The sequence below is a fragment of the Sorghum bicolor genome, chromosome 10 (genome assembly GCF_000003195.3).
Source record: "Sorghum bicolor cultivar BTx623 chromosome 10, Sorghum_bicolor_NCBIv3, whole genome shotgun sequence".
Lineage (NCBI taxonomy): Eukaryota > Viridiplantae > Streptophyta > Magnoliopsida > Poales > Poaceae > Sorghum > Sorghum bicolor.
In genome coordinates this window covers 58,966,255-58,981,022 of record NC_012879.2, presented here as the reverse complement: position 1 = coordinate 58,981,022, position 14,768 = coordinate 58,966,255, and the positions used below count along the sequence as shown (strand labels likewise).

At 42.6% G+C, this 14,768-nt stretch overlaps 3 protein-coding genes across 4 annotated transcripts; all 3 read left to right on the top strand.

The window, feature by feature from the left end:
- LOC110431385 lies at nt 217–5,049 on the top strand. Of its 2 annotated transcripts, none has more exons than XM_021450468.1 (11): nt 217–563; nt 1,794–2,214; nt 2,461–2,559; nt 2,893–2,993; nt 3,073–3,144; nt 3,302–3,392; nt 3,590–3,670; nt 3,980–4,039; nt 4,151–4,273; nt 4,349–4,387; nt 4,506–5,049. In XM_021450468.1, exons 2-11 carry the CDS (start codon nt 1,891–1,893, stop codon nt 4,632–4,634), a joined length of 1,119 nt encoding a protein of 372 aa, XP_021306143.1. In that variant the 5' UTR covers nt 217–563; nt 1,794–1,890; the 3' UTR covers nt 4,635–5,049. The 2 variants fall into 2 exon arrangements, with proteins under 2 accessions (XP_021306143.1, XP_021306144.1); XM_021450469.1 differs by having other exon boundaries at nt 217–653.
- LOC8065563 (probable mediator of RNA polymerase II transcription subunit 36b) lies at nt 5,478–9,306 on the top strand. Its single transcript, XM_002438907.2, is given in 7 exon segments — nt 5,478–5,827; nt 6,114–6,209; nt 6,326–6,403; nt 6,491–6,667; nt 8,547–8,572; nt 8,574–8,613; nt 8,771–9,306. Coding segments are annotated over 7 exon segments (801 nt in total). The 5' UTR covers nt 5,478–5,629; the 3' UTR covers nt 8,957–9,306.
- On the top strand, nt 12,480–13,635 carry LOC8063830. Its single transcript, XM_002438906.2, has one exon. The coding sequence runs from the start codon at nt 12,748–12,750 to the stop codon at nt 13,348–13,350; it is 603 nt and encodes a 200-aa protein (XP_002438951.1). The 5' UTR covers nt 12,480–12,747; the 3' UTR covers nt 13,351–13,635.

Genomic DNA, 14,768 nt, shown 5'->3' with positions numbered 1-14,768 from the left:
GCTTTAACTGTCACTTTAACGGGTTTGTAATTAATAGGTTATATTTATAAAAAAAAAGTGATAGTTTTGATCACGCTCCAACAAAAATTATACAGAATCATTTTTTTTTTCAAAAAGCACCCAGACACTGAAAAAAAAACTCGGGAACATCCATACTGCACCGAACATAATTAACAAATCAGAGCATATTATGGAGTGTTCAAGTGCCCAAGATGCAAAAACCTCAGTGTGCCTGTGCTGTGTGTTCTCCAGCCAACCTTTCCACCTCAGTCTTGCTTGCTCCCAAGATTCTTCCGTACTTTGCCCCCCTCCTCCACACCGTCTAGATCTCCCCCAACTCCACCGTAATCCGGACGAATCGCGCGCGTGCTCTTGCTTTCCTGTCGTCCTCCGCGGCCGCCGCGAGCTGCCGGTGGTTCGTTCGTCGCCGTCGACCTCGCCTCCCCGCTCCTCTGCACTGCCAGCTGCTGGCTCCCTGGTGCTGGACTGGATTGGTGCGGCGTGGAGTCGTCAGTGGAGCTCCATCTATCCGGACTGACTCGGATCGACCGCTCCTCTCTCGGGTAAGCGACTCGAGCTTTGCCTTGCCTCTGTTGGAGGTTGGAGCTCGCCTTGTCCTTGGGGACCTTTCTCTCCCGTCTGCGAGCGTTCAGGTTCGAAATTTTCTTGCTCGGTTACCTGTGGGTTTTTGTGCTGCGTGGTCTCCTTGTTATCGAGTCGAGAATCCATCTAGAATCTTGCCTAGGGTTTTCAGTGCCTCAAGCCAAGTTGCGGCCATGCCATTTTGGAGCTCGTTCCCTGACAATTGGTTGGCGAGGTTTAGGGAGGGTTTTTGTGATGTGCTGTTGAAAAATTGAGAGTGGCCGTGTGGACATGTAACTATGTAAGTACTTGAAAATAGACAGTGAAGAGAATTTAGCTTAAAATCGGTACAGGCCATACGAACCAACAAGCAACAAGGATCCGAAAAAAAGAGCTAAGGCAGGATAAATGCTCAGAGAGCTTGTGATTACCCCTAACTAGGAGGATTCCCCGCGCGTTGCTGCGGGTATGTAAATATGACCTCACTGTAGTTTATTAAGTCATCTATATATAGTTTTAGTAGTCAGTTTCAAAAGAGGAAGAGAGGAGATCACGTGAGAGAATAATTGCTAGCAGTATGCATACATAGTCATGTGTAGGTAGCTGCATCCACTATTGAAACCATTTGTGAGTGGGCACTTAATTGCATGCAGCAGCAGAAGAAGTGGATGATGATGAGGCGCAAGGAGGTGCAAGAGAATTAGCTTAGTGGGGTTTGTCTTTATAGGATATATAGATAACTTGAAGTTCATTTGTGGATACAAACTGGCAAGTTCCATGTGGAAACGTCAACTGTCCTGCTTTATTTTGTAGCATAGAACAACTTCTAGAATCTCCTACTTGTAAACTAGAGCATTGGTTTGATGAAAATGTATATCTGTTTTTCATTTTGGGTTAACAAGTATATATATATAGTTTTCCCCCAAATTTTTTTTTATCTATAAGCACTTCATCAGTATTTATTTTATTTAGTATATGTTCCAATAATCTGTTCTTTAGTTCACACATATAGTTTTAAACTTTTGATTCAAATCTAGTGCAATATCAAGCAGTTTCTGAACTGTTGTGTTTTTTAAATGGTTTCATCTTCTATATATACATGTCTTCTAGTTATACAATATGGATTGTTGTTCAAGACACAGAAATTAGTACTTTTGGCTGAAAGCCTGAAGGCATTAAACCAAAATTTTCCTTTTCCCTATGTTGTACAGGTTTTGGAGTTTGATCAGTTCTATCAGAGGAGTGCTTATGGATGATTGCATGGCTGTAGCTTGCTAGGCCCTGCTTTCCTGTTTGTAGAGATACATCATGGCACCACGCAGTAGGGCTTCATCTAGAAGGCCTCTCTGGATCATTGTCTTGGTCGCTTTTGTTTGTGCAGTAGCCCTTGGAGCCTATCTTTATACTCCACGGCATTACACAGCCTGTTATCTGGTACCATCAGAAGCCTGCAATTCTCGGCCGCCTCCAGAACCTGCTAGGGTATACACTGATGATGAGATTGCTGCTCGTGCTATCATGAGAGACATCATTCGGGCACGGCCAGTGCAGTCAAAGAATCCAAAAATTGCTTTCATGTTCTTGACACCCAGTTCGTTGCCATTTGAGAAGCTATGGGAAAAATTCTTCATGGTACGATTTTTGCAGTATTTGCTAATTGCAGTGAATACATGTCTAGGTAGTAAAGGAGTCTTAGCAGAATTGATAAATGATTGTGTCTCAGGCTCTCAGCGTGTAACACTAATATTCTCTCCTATTAGTAGAATAAATTGTTTAGCTGCTATGTAAACAAACTCAATTTTTAGGGTACCAGTAGCTGTGTAGCTGGGAGCTGGGTGTGTATGAGTACCAAGTCTAAACACTTGGGTGTACTTTCAGGGTCATGAAGACAGATACACCATATACGTGCATGCATCAAGAGATAGACCAATTCATTCAAGTCCAATATTCGCTGGCAGGGATATTCGAAGTGAAAAGGTATCTAACTAGAATTGGCTTAAACCTGTACTGTCCTCATTGATTTATGCAGAAAATGTTTGCTAACTTTCAATATAATACATATTGATTTTGAAAAAAAAATGTTATGTTTTCTCTCAGAGTGCTATCTCTAATGATTGTAGAACTCCATTTTTTAAATGGATGGATGTATTTTGTAGAGTATGACCCAGGATTTATTAATGTTGTTGAAACATCACCTGTACCTATCATGGCCAGTAGTACTTGCCTACAGCAGTTGTGTCCAAGATTATTTTGATGTCAAAGTTTTAGTTATAGTTGTTGTAGGATCTAATTTTTCAATTTCCTTGCCAGGTGATCTGGGGCACGATTTCTATGGTTGATGCTGAAAAGAGGCTCTTGGCTCATGCTCTACAAGATCCTGAAAACCAGCATTTTGTCTTGCTTTCTGAGAGGTTAATCATTTTCATTTGTTCTGTTCCCATCTAAATTTCAGTGATAGGCCTGTATCCTAACACTCCATTCTAATTGCAGCTGTGTGCCACTTCATAACTTTGATTATATATACAGTTATCTCATGGAGACAAACGTCAGTTTTGTTGACTGGTAAGTGAACAACTGAACATACTTACATAAAAGCAACACATTGACTTTTCCCGTAATCAGAGTTGAAAAGATATTTGATTTAAGATATGCTTTCCTTGAAATTATGTTTTTTGAATAAGAATTTTGCTATTGACATGACAAATTATCTTTTTCTCAGTTTTGATGATCCTGGTCCACATGGAGCAGGTAGATATTCTGACCATATGCTACCTGAATTTGTGAAGAAAGATTGGAGAAAGGGTGCACAGGTGATAGTTTCATATGACTGATCGCCCTAGAAAGCGGAACTTTATGGTTGTTGCTTCATTTTTTTTGTACAGTGACTTTTTTTCTCTCTTCCAATAATCCTCTATCTTCCAAACTCAATCCAAAATCTATTACTTATAACAGCTGTTATGGCTTCTCATATTTAACTCGAATGCTCTTGTGTGTTCTTCTCTTACAGTGGTTTACAGTAAAACGGCAGCACGCAATTCTTATTCTCGCTGACACCCTTTACTATGGGAAGTTCAAGCGTTACTGTAAGGTGGTCCCTTGCTCCCCACACCAAAAAAAAAGAAGACTTTCTAAGATACATTGTCTTATTAAAAGCACTGTCAAGTTATTTTTCATGTGTAACAAGCAGACTTTCGAATATGCTCAGACAATAGGTAGAGGATTTCTGGGGAAAAAGACGAAAACAATTGTGTTTGTTAATCTGTATCTTTCTGCCTAGATAATATCAAACCATAACACATACTGCTATTTAGGGTGCACAGGAGTAGTACATGCCATAAATTGTCCCCCTTTTCCTGATATTTATGTTGTTGCTGATGTTGTGATTGCAACTTTACAGCCAGGAAATGAATGGCATAACTGCTATTCAGACGAGCACTACTTGCCAACTCTCTTTAATGTAAGTGTTCAGAAGCTTGTAGATGACGGCCTTTTGTTCTCTTTGACCAGCCAACGACATTTTATTGAGAAAAACTACTGAACAGTATTGCATCTGTATTTGTGGCTGCAGATGGTTGATCCAACGGGAATTGCAAATTGGTCAGTGACGCATGTAGATTGGTCTGAAGGGAAATGGCATCCTAAAGTCTATAGGGCTGTGGATACAAGCTTCGAGTTGCTCAAGAACATCTCGGTAAGCTTCGAGCCTTCAGGGGCAAACAATTCATTACCTTTGGCATTTATCTAACGATTTCACAAATGCCCGCAGTCCATTGACGAGAGCGTCCACGTAAGCAGCAATGCAAAGGTAAGAGTAATTCTGTCCTTCGCTTTGCTTGGCCTATTCCCAATCACTGCCAGCCTAAACGAATGAGGTATTCCTTGTTCCCTGGAAGCTCTAACGTGCCATTGTCGTCCTTGCGCAGCATGTAGCACAGAGGAGGCCGTGCATGTGGAATGGCATGAAGCGGCCCTGCTACCTGTTCGCGCGCAAGTTCTACCCTGAGGCACTTGACAACCTGATGAACATATTCTCGAACTTCACCATCATCTGAGCAGTGGATCAGAGGCGCCAGCTCTCATTTTCTTTCCCCCTCTTGAGCGCTGTTGCATCAGCAACAGCGCCACCATTGTAACAGGTGAGTAGTGTAGGGCCGTCTACTTGCTGATGGAATCCAGTAGCTGAAGCTGAAGGAGGCAGGAACACAGTTACGCAGAGCACTCAATTCTCTCAGACCAGAATTCAGATCACGCCACCTGCTGCCGCACTCGTGTCACGCTCTAGTAGATTGCTGATGATGGCTGAGTTAGGTTATTTGCCAGCAACGGCAAGTTTTTGCTGGTGTAAACATTGGCTAGGTTGGTGTGAATGAAATGTATGAACTTCTGTTGTTGTTGATGCTGCTGCTGAATTGTGATTAATTTAAAAGTATGTAGTAATAATTAATAATAGCTTCAGCTGTTTTTTTATATGGATGTTGAAATTGGCCGGAAATTTAACGCGAGGGAAATCGCCGGAGAAAGGGCCCACAAGCGCAGGCATGGGCTTATGGCCCAGAGCCAGAGCCCCAGAGCGACATTTGGAATGAAAATTATGCTGGCGTTATTTTTGTTCAGCATGCTTGTTTATTTTTATTTGTGTATATATACCAATTAACCCTAGAATATGGCGAAAACCCTAAACCCTCGTCCAAGAAAAAGGGTAAAAAGTTTTCAAAAAAAAACTTTAAACCCTCTCTCTGTCTTGCCGCGGCGGCGGCGGCGGGTACGAGGTGATCGTCGACGACTCACGTCACGTCACCACCATGAGGCCACCGCTACGAGGCAAGCGAGCAGCCAAAGCCATTAACGGTTACCGCTCAATTGGGATATTGCTCGATCGGTGCAACAAACTGTGACCTAATGTTTCGCTTCCCGTAGGGTCCGGCGGGAGGAGAGGATCAGGCAGAGGCCGCGGCCGGAGGGCATGGGGGAGAGGCGATGGCGGAGACAGCGGCGGACGGAGGTTTGAGTGTTTGACGGCCCGCGGAGAGCAGGGGGCAATGGCGTCATGTGTAGGCCGCCTCGTGGCAGGGCGCCAGCCGGCAGCCGTAGGGGCGGCGGCGGCATGAGGGGCGGGAGCAATGTGGTGGTGGATCCGCACAAGCACAAGGGCGTCTTCGTCGCTAGGGCCAAGGAGGACGCGCTCTGCACCAGGAACATGAACCCCGGCGAGTCCGTCTACGGCGAGAAGCGCGTCTCCGTCCAGGTCCGTCCTTGCAGTGGCCGTGCTTCATTCTAGTTGTTGCTTATGCAGTTGTGTCATCTCTCTATTTTTTTTTTCACAAATTTCTTGTGCAAATGTGGGTGGAATCTAATAAAGGTGGTTAAATTAGTTTACCTCTTTGTCAACAATGGTGTTTTATAGATCCATATATGTATATTTCAAAAGTCAAAACTGAAGGTTTATTTCACTAGCATTGTTCTAGCAATCTAGCACCAGCTGTCCCATCATGTATGGTCATCTTTTGTTGTTTTTGGCATGCATTTTTCAGAAAGAGGATGGGACAAAGGTAGAGTACAGGGTGTGGAACCCCTTCCGATCCAAGCTGGCTGCTGCTGTGCTTGGCGGTGTTGACAACATCTGGATTGTAAGCCTGTTTAATTACTCAGTCTGAACACACATTAGTTAGTTATCTATTATCTTGCCCTTTCAGTAAGAAAAAAAAGGCTTTCCTGTTGCTGTCCTAATATGTTTACAATTTAGGCTCCTGGCCAGCGTGTGCTTTACCTTGGTGCTGCCTCAGGAACAACTGTGTCTCATGTGTCTGATATTGTTGGACCGGTGAGGGATCACTCTGTCACCTATGTTTCAGATATTGATCAGTGGCTTCATTTACTGTTGTTATAAATGAATTTTGGTACTTTGCAGGAAGGGTTGGTCTATGCTGTTGAGTTCTCTCACAGGAGTGGAAGGGACCTTGTCAATATGGCCAAGAAGAGGACAAATGTCATTCCCATTATTGAGGATGCCAGGCACCCGGCAAGGTACCGGATGTTGGTTGGCATGGTTGATGTCATCTTTTCTGATGTTGCTCAGCCAGACCAGGTATACTCATCTCACTAATTCTTTGTAATTATCAGTGCTTTTCTTAATTATTATTACTTGCTTTATGAATAATGAATAAGATCTGAAATCTCTGATTGTTGCACTAGTATGCAATGTTGGTGCTGGCCTATGTGCTATGTGCCTATGTTTGATGTCTTTCTGTGGCGATATTGGGCCTCAGCAGATGATGAACACACTCGGATTCCCCTTTAGTACATCACAATGGATGATAGAAATCCGAGCTTCTGATGCGCTTATGGCCTAATGCCCGATTAATGCAAATGTTTTCAAGTTTTCTTTTTGCCCTCTGCATTTTATCATCATATTGGAGGGGATGCCACGTTTTAACTCTTACTTCAATGTACCCCATGTTTTTTTAAGCCTATCTAATTGGTACATGCTGTATGGCAACGACATTTACAAGATTATTTTTCTTTACCTTCTTGTAGACTCTTCAGTTTTAGTTCTATTTAGTCTGCTGTCTGCATCAATCCATTTCTATAATGTCGTTTACTTGTGAGTGAATGCATAGCATAAAGCTTTGTTTGGCAATTTCTACATAAAAATATCTACAGGTTGGAGTGTTGGACCTTTGATGCTTTGATTTACCAGTTGTGGTTTAATTAATTTGATGCGTGTCTGGTACCTAAAACAGCTGTGATTGCTTACATCATAACTTTGACTGAAGTTTTTTTATGGTATGTGTGTTTTCAATGTTGTACTATACTATTGCATGCTTTATTTTAATTACAAGCCTGACCCAAAGTGGGACAGATGGTCCAATCACACAAATTGCAGACGATAATGTTTGCCTTTTTCAACTGTTGGTATAATATTTGTCCAGCTCGCACAGTAAATGAGTCCGTATTGTACAGTCATATACAGTACGATGATGCTCTGTGTTAGGTTTTGAATGTGCTTATGGCCTTATGCCCGATTAATGCCAATATTTTGCAGTTTCTGTTTTGCTTTATGCATTTTATAATCAAATTAGCGGGGATGCAACCTTTTAATTCTTACTCCAATGCTTTAACCTAACTACTCCCTCCATCCCAAATTATGAATCATTTCAAGAATCTTGGAGAGTCAAAGCATCTAAAGTTTGACCAAATTTATATGTGATAATATAATAACAATTATGATGCCAACTAAGTATCATTAGATTCTTCCTTAATTATATTTTCATAGTATACCCATTTTATGTTACAAATTTTAGTATGTCTCTATAATTTTGGTCAAACTTGAAAATGCTTTGATTCACCAAGATTTTTGAAATGACCTATAATTTGGAATGAAGGAAGTAATTGGTACATGCTGGGTGGCAACAACATTTACAAGATTTATTTTCTTTACGTTCTCTAGACTTATTGATTGTTCAGTTCTATCTGGTCTGCTGTCTGCATCATTCCATTTTTGTGAGGGGATGTGTTGCGTAAGGCTCGGAATAAAATTAACCAAGGCTTCCTTCGTTTGCCAATTTTTGCACATAAAAATATCTACAGTGGGTCCTTTGATGCTTTGATTTACCAGTAGTAGTTTAATTTGACGCGTGTCTGATACTGAAAGATAGTTACGAGTGCTTAGATCATAACTTTGACTGGGAGTTTTTTTTTACCATATCTGTGTGTTTCCAATGCTGTACTGTTGGTACTACTGTACTTTTTGATCAATCACACAAATTTTGCACTATAATGTTTGTTTTTTGAACTGTTGCTAATTAGTTCGTCCTGCCTGCATAGTTGCAGGCTAGGATCTTAAGCCCTCAACGCCTCATTGTATAGTTGCAGTATACAGTACGATGATGCCCTGTGTAGGTTGTGAATGTGACTTACAAGCAGCCTGTTAAACTTTCCTATTGGACTCTCCATCCTCAATGCAGGCTAGGATCTTAGCCCTCAACGCCTCATTTCCTGAAGAGTGGCGGCCACTTTGTGATCTCGATCAAGGTATTATTATTACGACTACTTGTTACCACATCACAATGAACTTTTTTCAACCAAAACAGAAAGCTGGAAACAAAGCACCAGATGCCTTAGATACATACAAAGCATTAGTTTGAAGCCGCAATCGATGGCCCTGACGAATTAGTGTTTGTTCACTCAGGCTAACTGCATCGACTGCACAATGGCTGCGGAGGCTGTGTTTGCCAGCGAAGTGGAGAAGCTCAAGGCAGAGCAGTTCAAGCCGGCCGAGCAGGTGACCCTGGAGCCCTTCGAGCGCGACCACGCCTGCGTCATCGGTGGCTACAGAATGCCCAAGAAGCAGAAGCCGGCAGCGGCGGCGTCTTAAGCTCTGATGAAAGAGTTCATTGCCTAGATATTTAAATAAATGTCTATACAAGTATACTCAAAGTCAAGAGTTTTTGATTGAGTAGGTCTCAAATTAGAGAAAGTTTTGCTCAGGTCTAGGAAAGGTTTTAAAGTTGGGTTTTGAGTAGGTCTCAATGCTTAAGGTTGAGTTTTCAGTAGGTCTCAACTCAAAGATTAGTTTTGAGGAGCGAGGTCCCAAGTAGTAACTTGGTTGAGTGAGTCACGATCTGAAGCGCCAGGTTTTGCCATATTTTACCGGATCTGAAGTGATGTGGTGGTGTTCAATTGTTTTTGACCCTTGTGTAGCTGAAATGTATATATGTCGGCTGCTGAAGGATGATGGTATGCTGACGCTACGGTGGCATCGCGATGCCAACATGACGGAAAAGGCGAGTGAAAGCGTGCGCCGGGCCGGCCGCTGTAGTCCCCGTCTCACTGAGGCACGTGTAACTGCTGCGGGGAGCGTGGTAGGTGGGCTAAAGCAACGCAGTAAAAATCTGCGCACATTACGCATGAACAAATGCTTAAGGCAACGTTACAAGCCAGCGCTTCCAGTGTAGTTTTGATCTCAAACACGTATAATATATAGCAAGTATAATAGCAGGTTGTAAGCGCTGAAGTGGAGAAGACAGGAAAGGAGAGACAAGAGAAACGAGTTATAAGCTTATAACCAATTTAACCACAAGAATCGATAAACTTTGTGAGAGAAACAAGTAAGCCATATATTAATAATAAAGAGATAACTACTATATGGATAGACTGAGAGAAAGCTATAAATATCTTTATAGCTGGCCTGCCAGTTTTATTATTAGCCTTGCTCTAAGACCATTACAAACAATAGTCATAGCTAGCTGGCCTAGCCCCTTGAAACTTACCACTCTAGTCATTAGCCATTAATCACTCATTTTTCGCTGAGAACGGGCCGGACCTTCTTCTCTGTTTTGGAATTAAGTTGTGAGCTATTCTCAAAAAAAAAAAAACCTTCACTCTAGGTGGCAATTTCAATCCCCGAAGTGACTCCAAGTCTTAGCCATGGCATGATTATTTGAATGATTTGCTTTTTCACCAATCCATTCCTATCTCTGAATTTTGAAGCAATTGATCGTAGGGTAAAGAAATGTCGGCGGTCTTCAGCAGCAACGTTGCATCGTTGACAATTGTTGTTGCGCAGAATGTTTTTCCGGCCTCCAAGATGGTCCTGCTGCCGAGCCTGTCTTTTGAAGCATAGCCATGCAAAGATTTTTACGTTGTTTGGTAATTAGTACTCTCGTCCTCAAGATTATATGTTTCCATAATAGTCCACAGTCAGCCAGGGGTGACGTTAATTAATAAAAAATAGTACGATCACATAGTTAGTACATAGGATTATGTACTGGTATACCTTTAATTAGGTTCCTCTGCCTCTCTTGTCACTGTTGTTGCACTAGTGTGTGAGCCGGACGGAACGGAACGTGAGCAGCGGGCAGCGGCATCCTCCACAAATCACGAGTCATGACACAGTTTTGTTTCCTCAAATGGTGTTTGGTGTCCACCTTCAGCAATGAATTGACCTTATGTCACCTCTGAATACACCTCGTATTGTCAATTCTTTCTTGGGTATTTGACGGATGGTGGTACTACGTATTACTACTATTTTTTTGTTTTTTTACTACTAAGAGCAAAAGCATCACGCCCTAACTCCGGTGTCAAGCACACCGGCCCCACCACACCCTAAAAAATACACGCTGCAGTTAACAGAGATTTTTATTTATTACTGTATATTTTCGCAGTTTTATTTTATGTGCTTGGCAATATCTACTTGTAACTTGAAGCCCCTTGGACGTTGCTTTGATTTCACCGTTTCAGTTTTAACAGGGCCCTGGTTGCTTTGCTTTGATTTCACCGCTGCAGTTTGGTGCGTATATATGTCGCAAATCTCACTCATTCCAAACTAGGCGTTGTGTCGTTTCCAATTTTTTTTTTTGTTTTGAGTACTGTGACACTTTCATTTTTATTTGGTAATTATTGTCCAATTATAAACTAACTAGACTCTCAAAAGATTCATCTCACGATTTTATAAGCAACTGTGTAATTAGTTTTTGTTTTCAACTATACTTAATGCTTCAAAAGTTTTTGGTTTTTAAGTTTAAACTAAACAAGACCCTAATAGTTTATTATTCTATATTTGTTGTACTGTTGTGTTTTCCTCAACTGGTGTTTAGTGTTCAGCCTTGAGCAATAAATGGATCCGTACATTTGTATTGTACATACAAGCATCTTGTATATCATCAGTTCTTTCTCTTGGACATGTACGTTAGTTAGAAAATCATCATCCTTAAAACTTGAACCTTGCCTGGTTGACCACGGCGGGAAGGGTATATTAGTTGTGTGAAGCATCATCCTCGATGCTACTATCTACATCCTAAAATACAAGATATACAAGCATAAAAATATATTTTAAACTACAAATAGTTTACTTATGGATCATGTAAGCGTGCCTAGGGCTGCAAGACGTAGCCTATCCGAGAAACTCAGCGGCCGCGGCAACAGCACTGTTGTAACATATATAAAGCTTCTTTTTTTAATATAATGATACACAATACTCTTATATATTTGTAGAATTAAAAAAAGAGAGAGCAAAGGCGAGACCCATTTTCGTGACATACGGATTTGATGTAGACCTCCTCCATTTGGGCTTTGGAAACGCAACTTTTCAATTCAACAATTCTATCAAATGAAGGCCGGCCCCTCGCCACCAAAAATGCCATTCAAGGCACCTGAACTTACCGCTGTGGAAATCCAGTCTACCATAGAGATCCGTTTTCAAAAGAAAATATAATTCTACTGTGGTCCTTAGCCAAACTTATAATGGTTGACCTTATGTATATTAAAGAAAACAATAGCCTATATGTATCTATAACAAAACAAACGTACAATAGTGTGAGAATATACCTCATAATAAATCTAAATATATTCCTACTTATTTTAACATTATATATAGGTGTTGAATAGATATATTATTTTTTTCTAGAGAGGAGGACTCTTATCCACTCACTCCATTTGCTACGAACCGAAGGCATCATTATCCGGTTTCGCACGCTTTGTACTCCTACTTTAATTTTGTATAAAAAAATAGTAATCTCTAATCCATCCGCCAAGTCAACGATCGGATAAAGATTAAGATTAACCCCTTCGGTACCTTTTTTATGTAATGTAATGTAGATTTTATAATAATAAATCTGTTTGCTTATTAAAAAATTATAGCTGACAATACTATTCGCTAATTATTATAAAAATATTACTAAATGATTACTAGATTCTTTTTTTGTTGCGAATAAAATGATTACCAGATTCGATAAATAAATTCAATCGAGAAATCTGATTAGCCGAAGGCGGCGAGTGGGCACACGCCTAATCATCCACCCCTTTTATCCTTTCCTGTTCCTATCTATACCCATCTATATATATATATATCTCACTCCACACGGCACGCCATCATCGGGGGGTTAACCCACCATGGGCCCACTCGTCAGCAGCGTCGGAGACCTGGACGGCCGACGGCTCCGTCCGAAGCATTCAACGCTTCAAGTCCTTCAACCATCAACTACCCGCGGAAATCAATAAAAAGCACCCCCACCCCACCCCGGCCCCGTCCTCTCCTCCGCCTCCGCCTTGCCGTCCTCGCCTCGTCTCCGCTCCGTCCACTGTCAAGCTCCAGCTCCAGCCTCCATCAGACAGAGCACCGGCCACCACCCCCGATCGATCGGTCGTCTCCGGAGTCGAGTCCGCAGGATGGGGTGCGCCTTCTCGTCGGCGGGCTCAGCGGGCGCGCTACGGCCGTGTTCCGGGGTACGGGTCATCCACACCAACGGGTACGTGGAGGACTTCGAGGGTCCCGGCGTGGTGACCGTGGCGACCGTCACGGGCTGCCTCTCCTCCGACCCCGCCGCCGACGGCAACGGCGACAGCAACGGCAGCAAGGGGTACGTGCTGTGCTCGGCGGCGCACCTTCTGCAGCCAGGGCGCGGGCCGTTCCGGCCCGACGACGCGCTGCAGCCGGGCACCGTCTACTTCCTGCTCCCGCAGTCGGTGTTCCAGGCCGAGTCCTCCGCCGTCGACCTCGCCTGCCTCATGAACCGCCTCACCGCGCTCGCGCGCAAGGGCTGCGCCACCGCCGCGCCCAAGCCCAGCCCGCTCGACGCGCTCTTCGACGCCGCCGCCGCCGGCGGCGGAGGCAGTCGCCAACACCATCCTGTGGCTGTGGCTGTGCCTGCGGCGTCCAAGGAGAAGGATCAGGCCGGGCGGGCGGCGCCGTGGAGGCCCCGACTCGACCGAATCGACGAGTCCATCGGCCGCTCCTCCATGCGCAGCGCGTCCAGCCGCAGCGAGGCCTGATGCCGGCCGTCACATCCCTCTCAGTCCCCCTTTTCCCTCCTTTAGCTAGATTTGCTCTCTCTTTTTCTGATTTCCTCTCTGTCTCTTTAATTAATCTCTCTCCCTTCTACATACTACAGCAGTGTATACAGATGGCTCTGGTTTTGTTTCATCATGTTTGTAGTAGAAGAATTGTAAAGATCCATAGCACAGTGCCAAATTGTATTTGCCTATGAATGATGATGTGATGATGAGTGTAGTTCTTGTTGCTAGTGGTATTAGATTCAGCGGTCGTATTGTATTGTATTGTCATACGCTCGATCTCCTCTCTGCATCGCTCGCTTGTAGTTTATCTGATCTGTCGTCAGAGACTGATGATCGTGGTCGAGCATGCAGCACAGAGTCGGCAGGTCTTTGCTCTTGCGTCGAGATGACGAGGACTCGCGACTGGGACCATCCGGTCCACGGACGGAGGATGCACTCCACTTTCCGCTCCGGTGGATGCTGGTGGCGGGCACGGGGCTTTGGGCTTGTTGTTTATAGTTCCAAAAAATTTGCAAAGGCCTTGTTTACTTCCAAATTTTTTTGCAAAATAAGAATAGTAGCATTTTCGTTTGTATTTGGCAAATATTGTCTAATTATAGACTAACTAGGTTTAAAAGATTCGTATCGTCAATTCCGACCAAACTATGCAATTAGTTTTTATTTTCATTTATAATTAATACTCCATGCGTACGTCTAAAGATTCGATGTGACGGGGAATCTGAAAAATTTTGCAAAATTTTTAAGAAACTAAACAAGGCCTTTGGCACATGTAACATTAAATATAAATAAAAATAATAATTATTTGTATAGTTTACCTATAATTTATAAAATGAATTTTTTAAGCTTACTTATTCTATGATTAGATAATAAATAATAACTATTTACACAATTTATATGTAATTTGTGAGACAAATTTTTTAAGCCTAGTTAGTTTATGATTAGATAATATTTATCAAATATAAATAAAAGTACTATTATTTTTATTTTGCAAACTTTTTTGAAGTAGACAAGGCCCATGGTTTCTTGATTTCTTCCAGCTCCAGGCCGGCCAGCCAGCGAGTGGATTTACACTGATGACTCGGCGGTGGCACCTACCTCTAACGTCTGACCGCCATGTCTCCATCCGTCACGCGCACTCAAAGTCTGTGTCCGCTACTCTGCTTCACTTCAACTCGCGGTGGGCCAAATGGAACCCAGATTTGTTGACATTTCTGCCCAGCTGAGAGCTCCGTCAAAATAAATAAGGCCTTGTTTAGTTCCCAGAAAATTTTGCAAAATTTTTCAGATTCTTCATCACATCGAATCTTTAGACGCATGCATGGAGTACTAAATATAGACGAAAATAAAAACTAATTACACAGTTTGGTCGAAATTGACGAGACGAATCTTTTGAG

Excerpts from the sequence above, each read along its gene's own strand:
- LOC110431385 (XM_021450468.1), top strand. The coding sequence starts at position 1,891 with ATGGCACCACGCAGTAGGGCTTCATCTAGAAGGCCTCTCTGGATCATT. Across the intron at positions 3,393-3,589 it reads ATTGGAGAAAGGGTGCACAG|TGGTTTACAGTAAAACGGCA; the intron begins GTGATAGTTTCA and ends CTTCTCTTACAG. Across the intron at positions 4,040-4,150 it reads ACTTGCCAACTCTCTTTAAT|ATGGTTGATCCAACGGGAAT; the intron begins GTAAGTGTTCAG and ends TTGTGGCTGCAG.
- LOC8063830 (XM_002438906.2), top strand. The coding sequence starts at position 12,748 with ATGGGGTGCGCCTTCTCGTCGGCGGGCTCAGCGGGCGCGCTACGGCCG.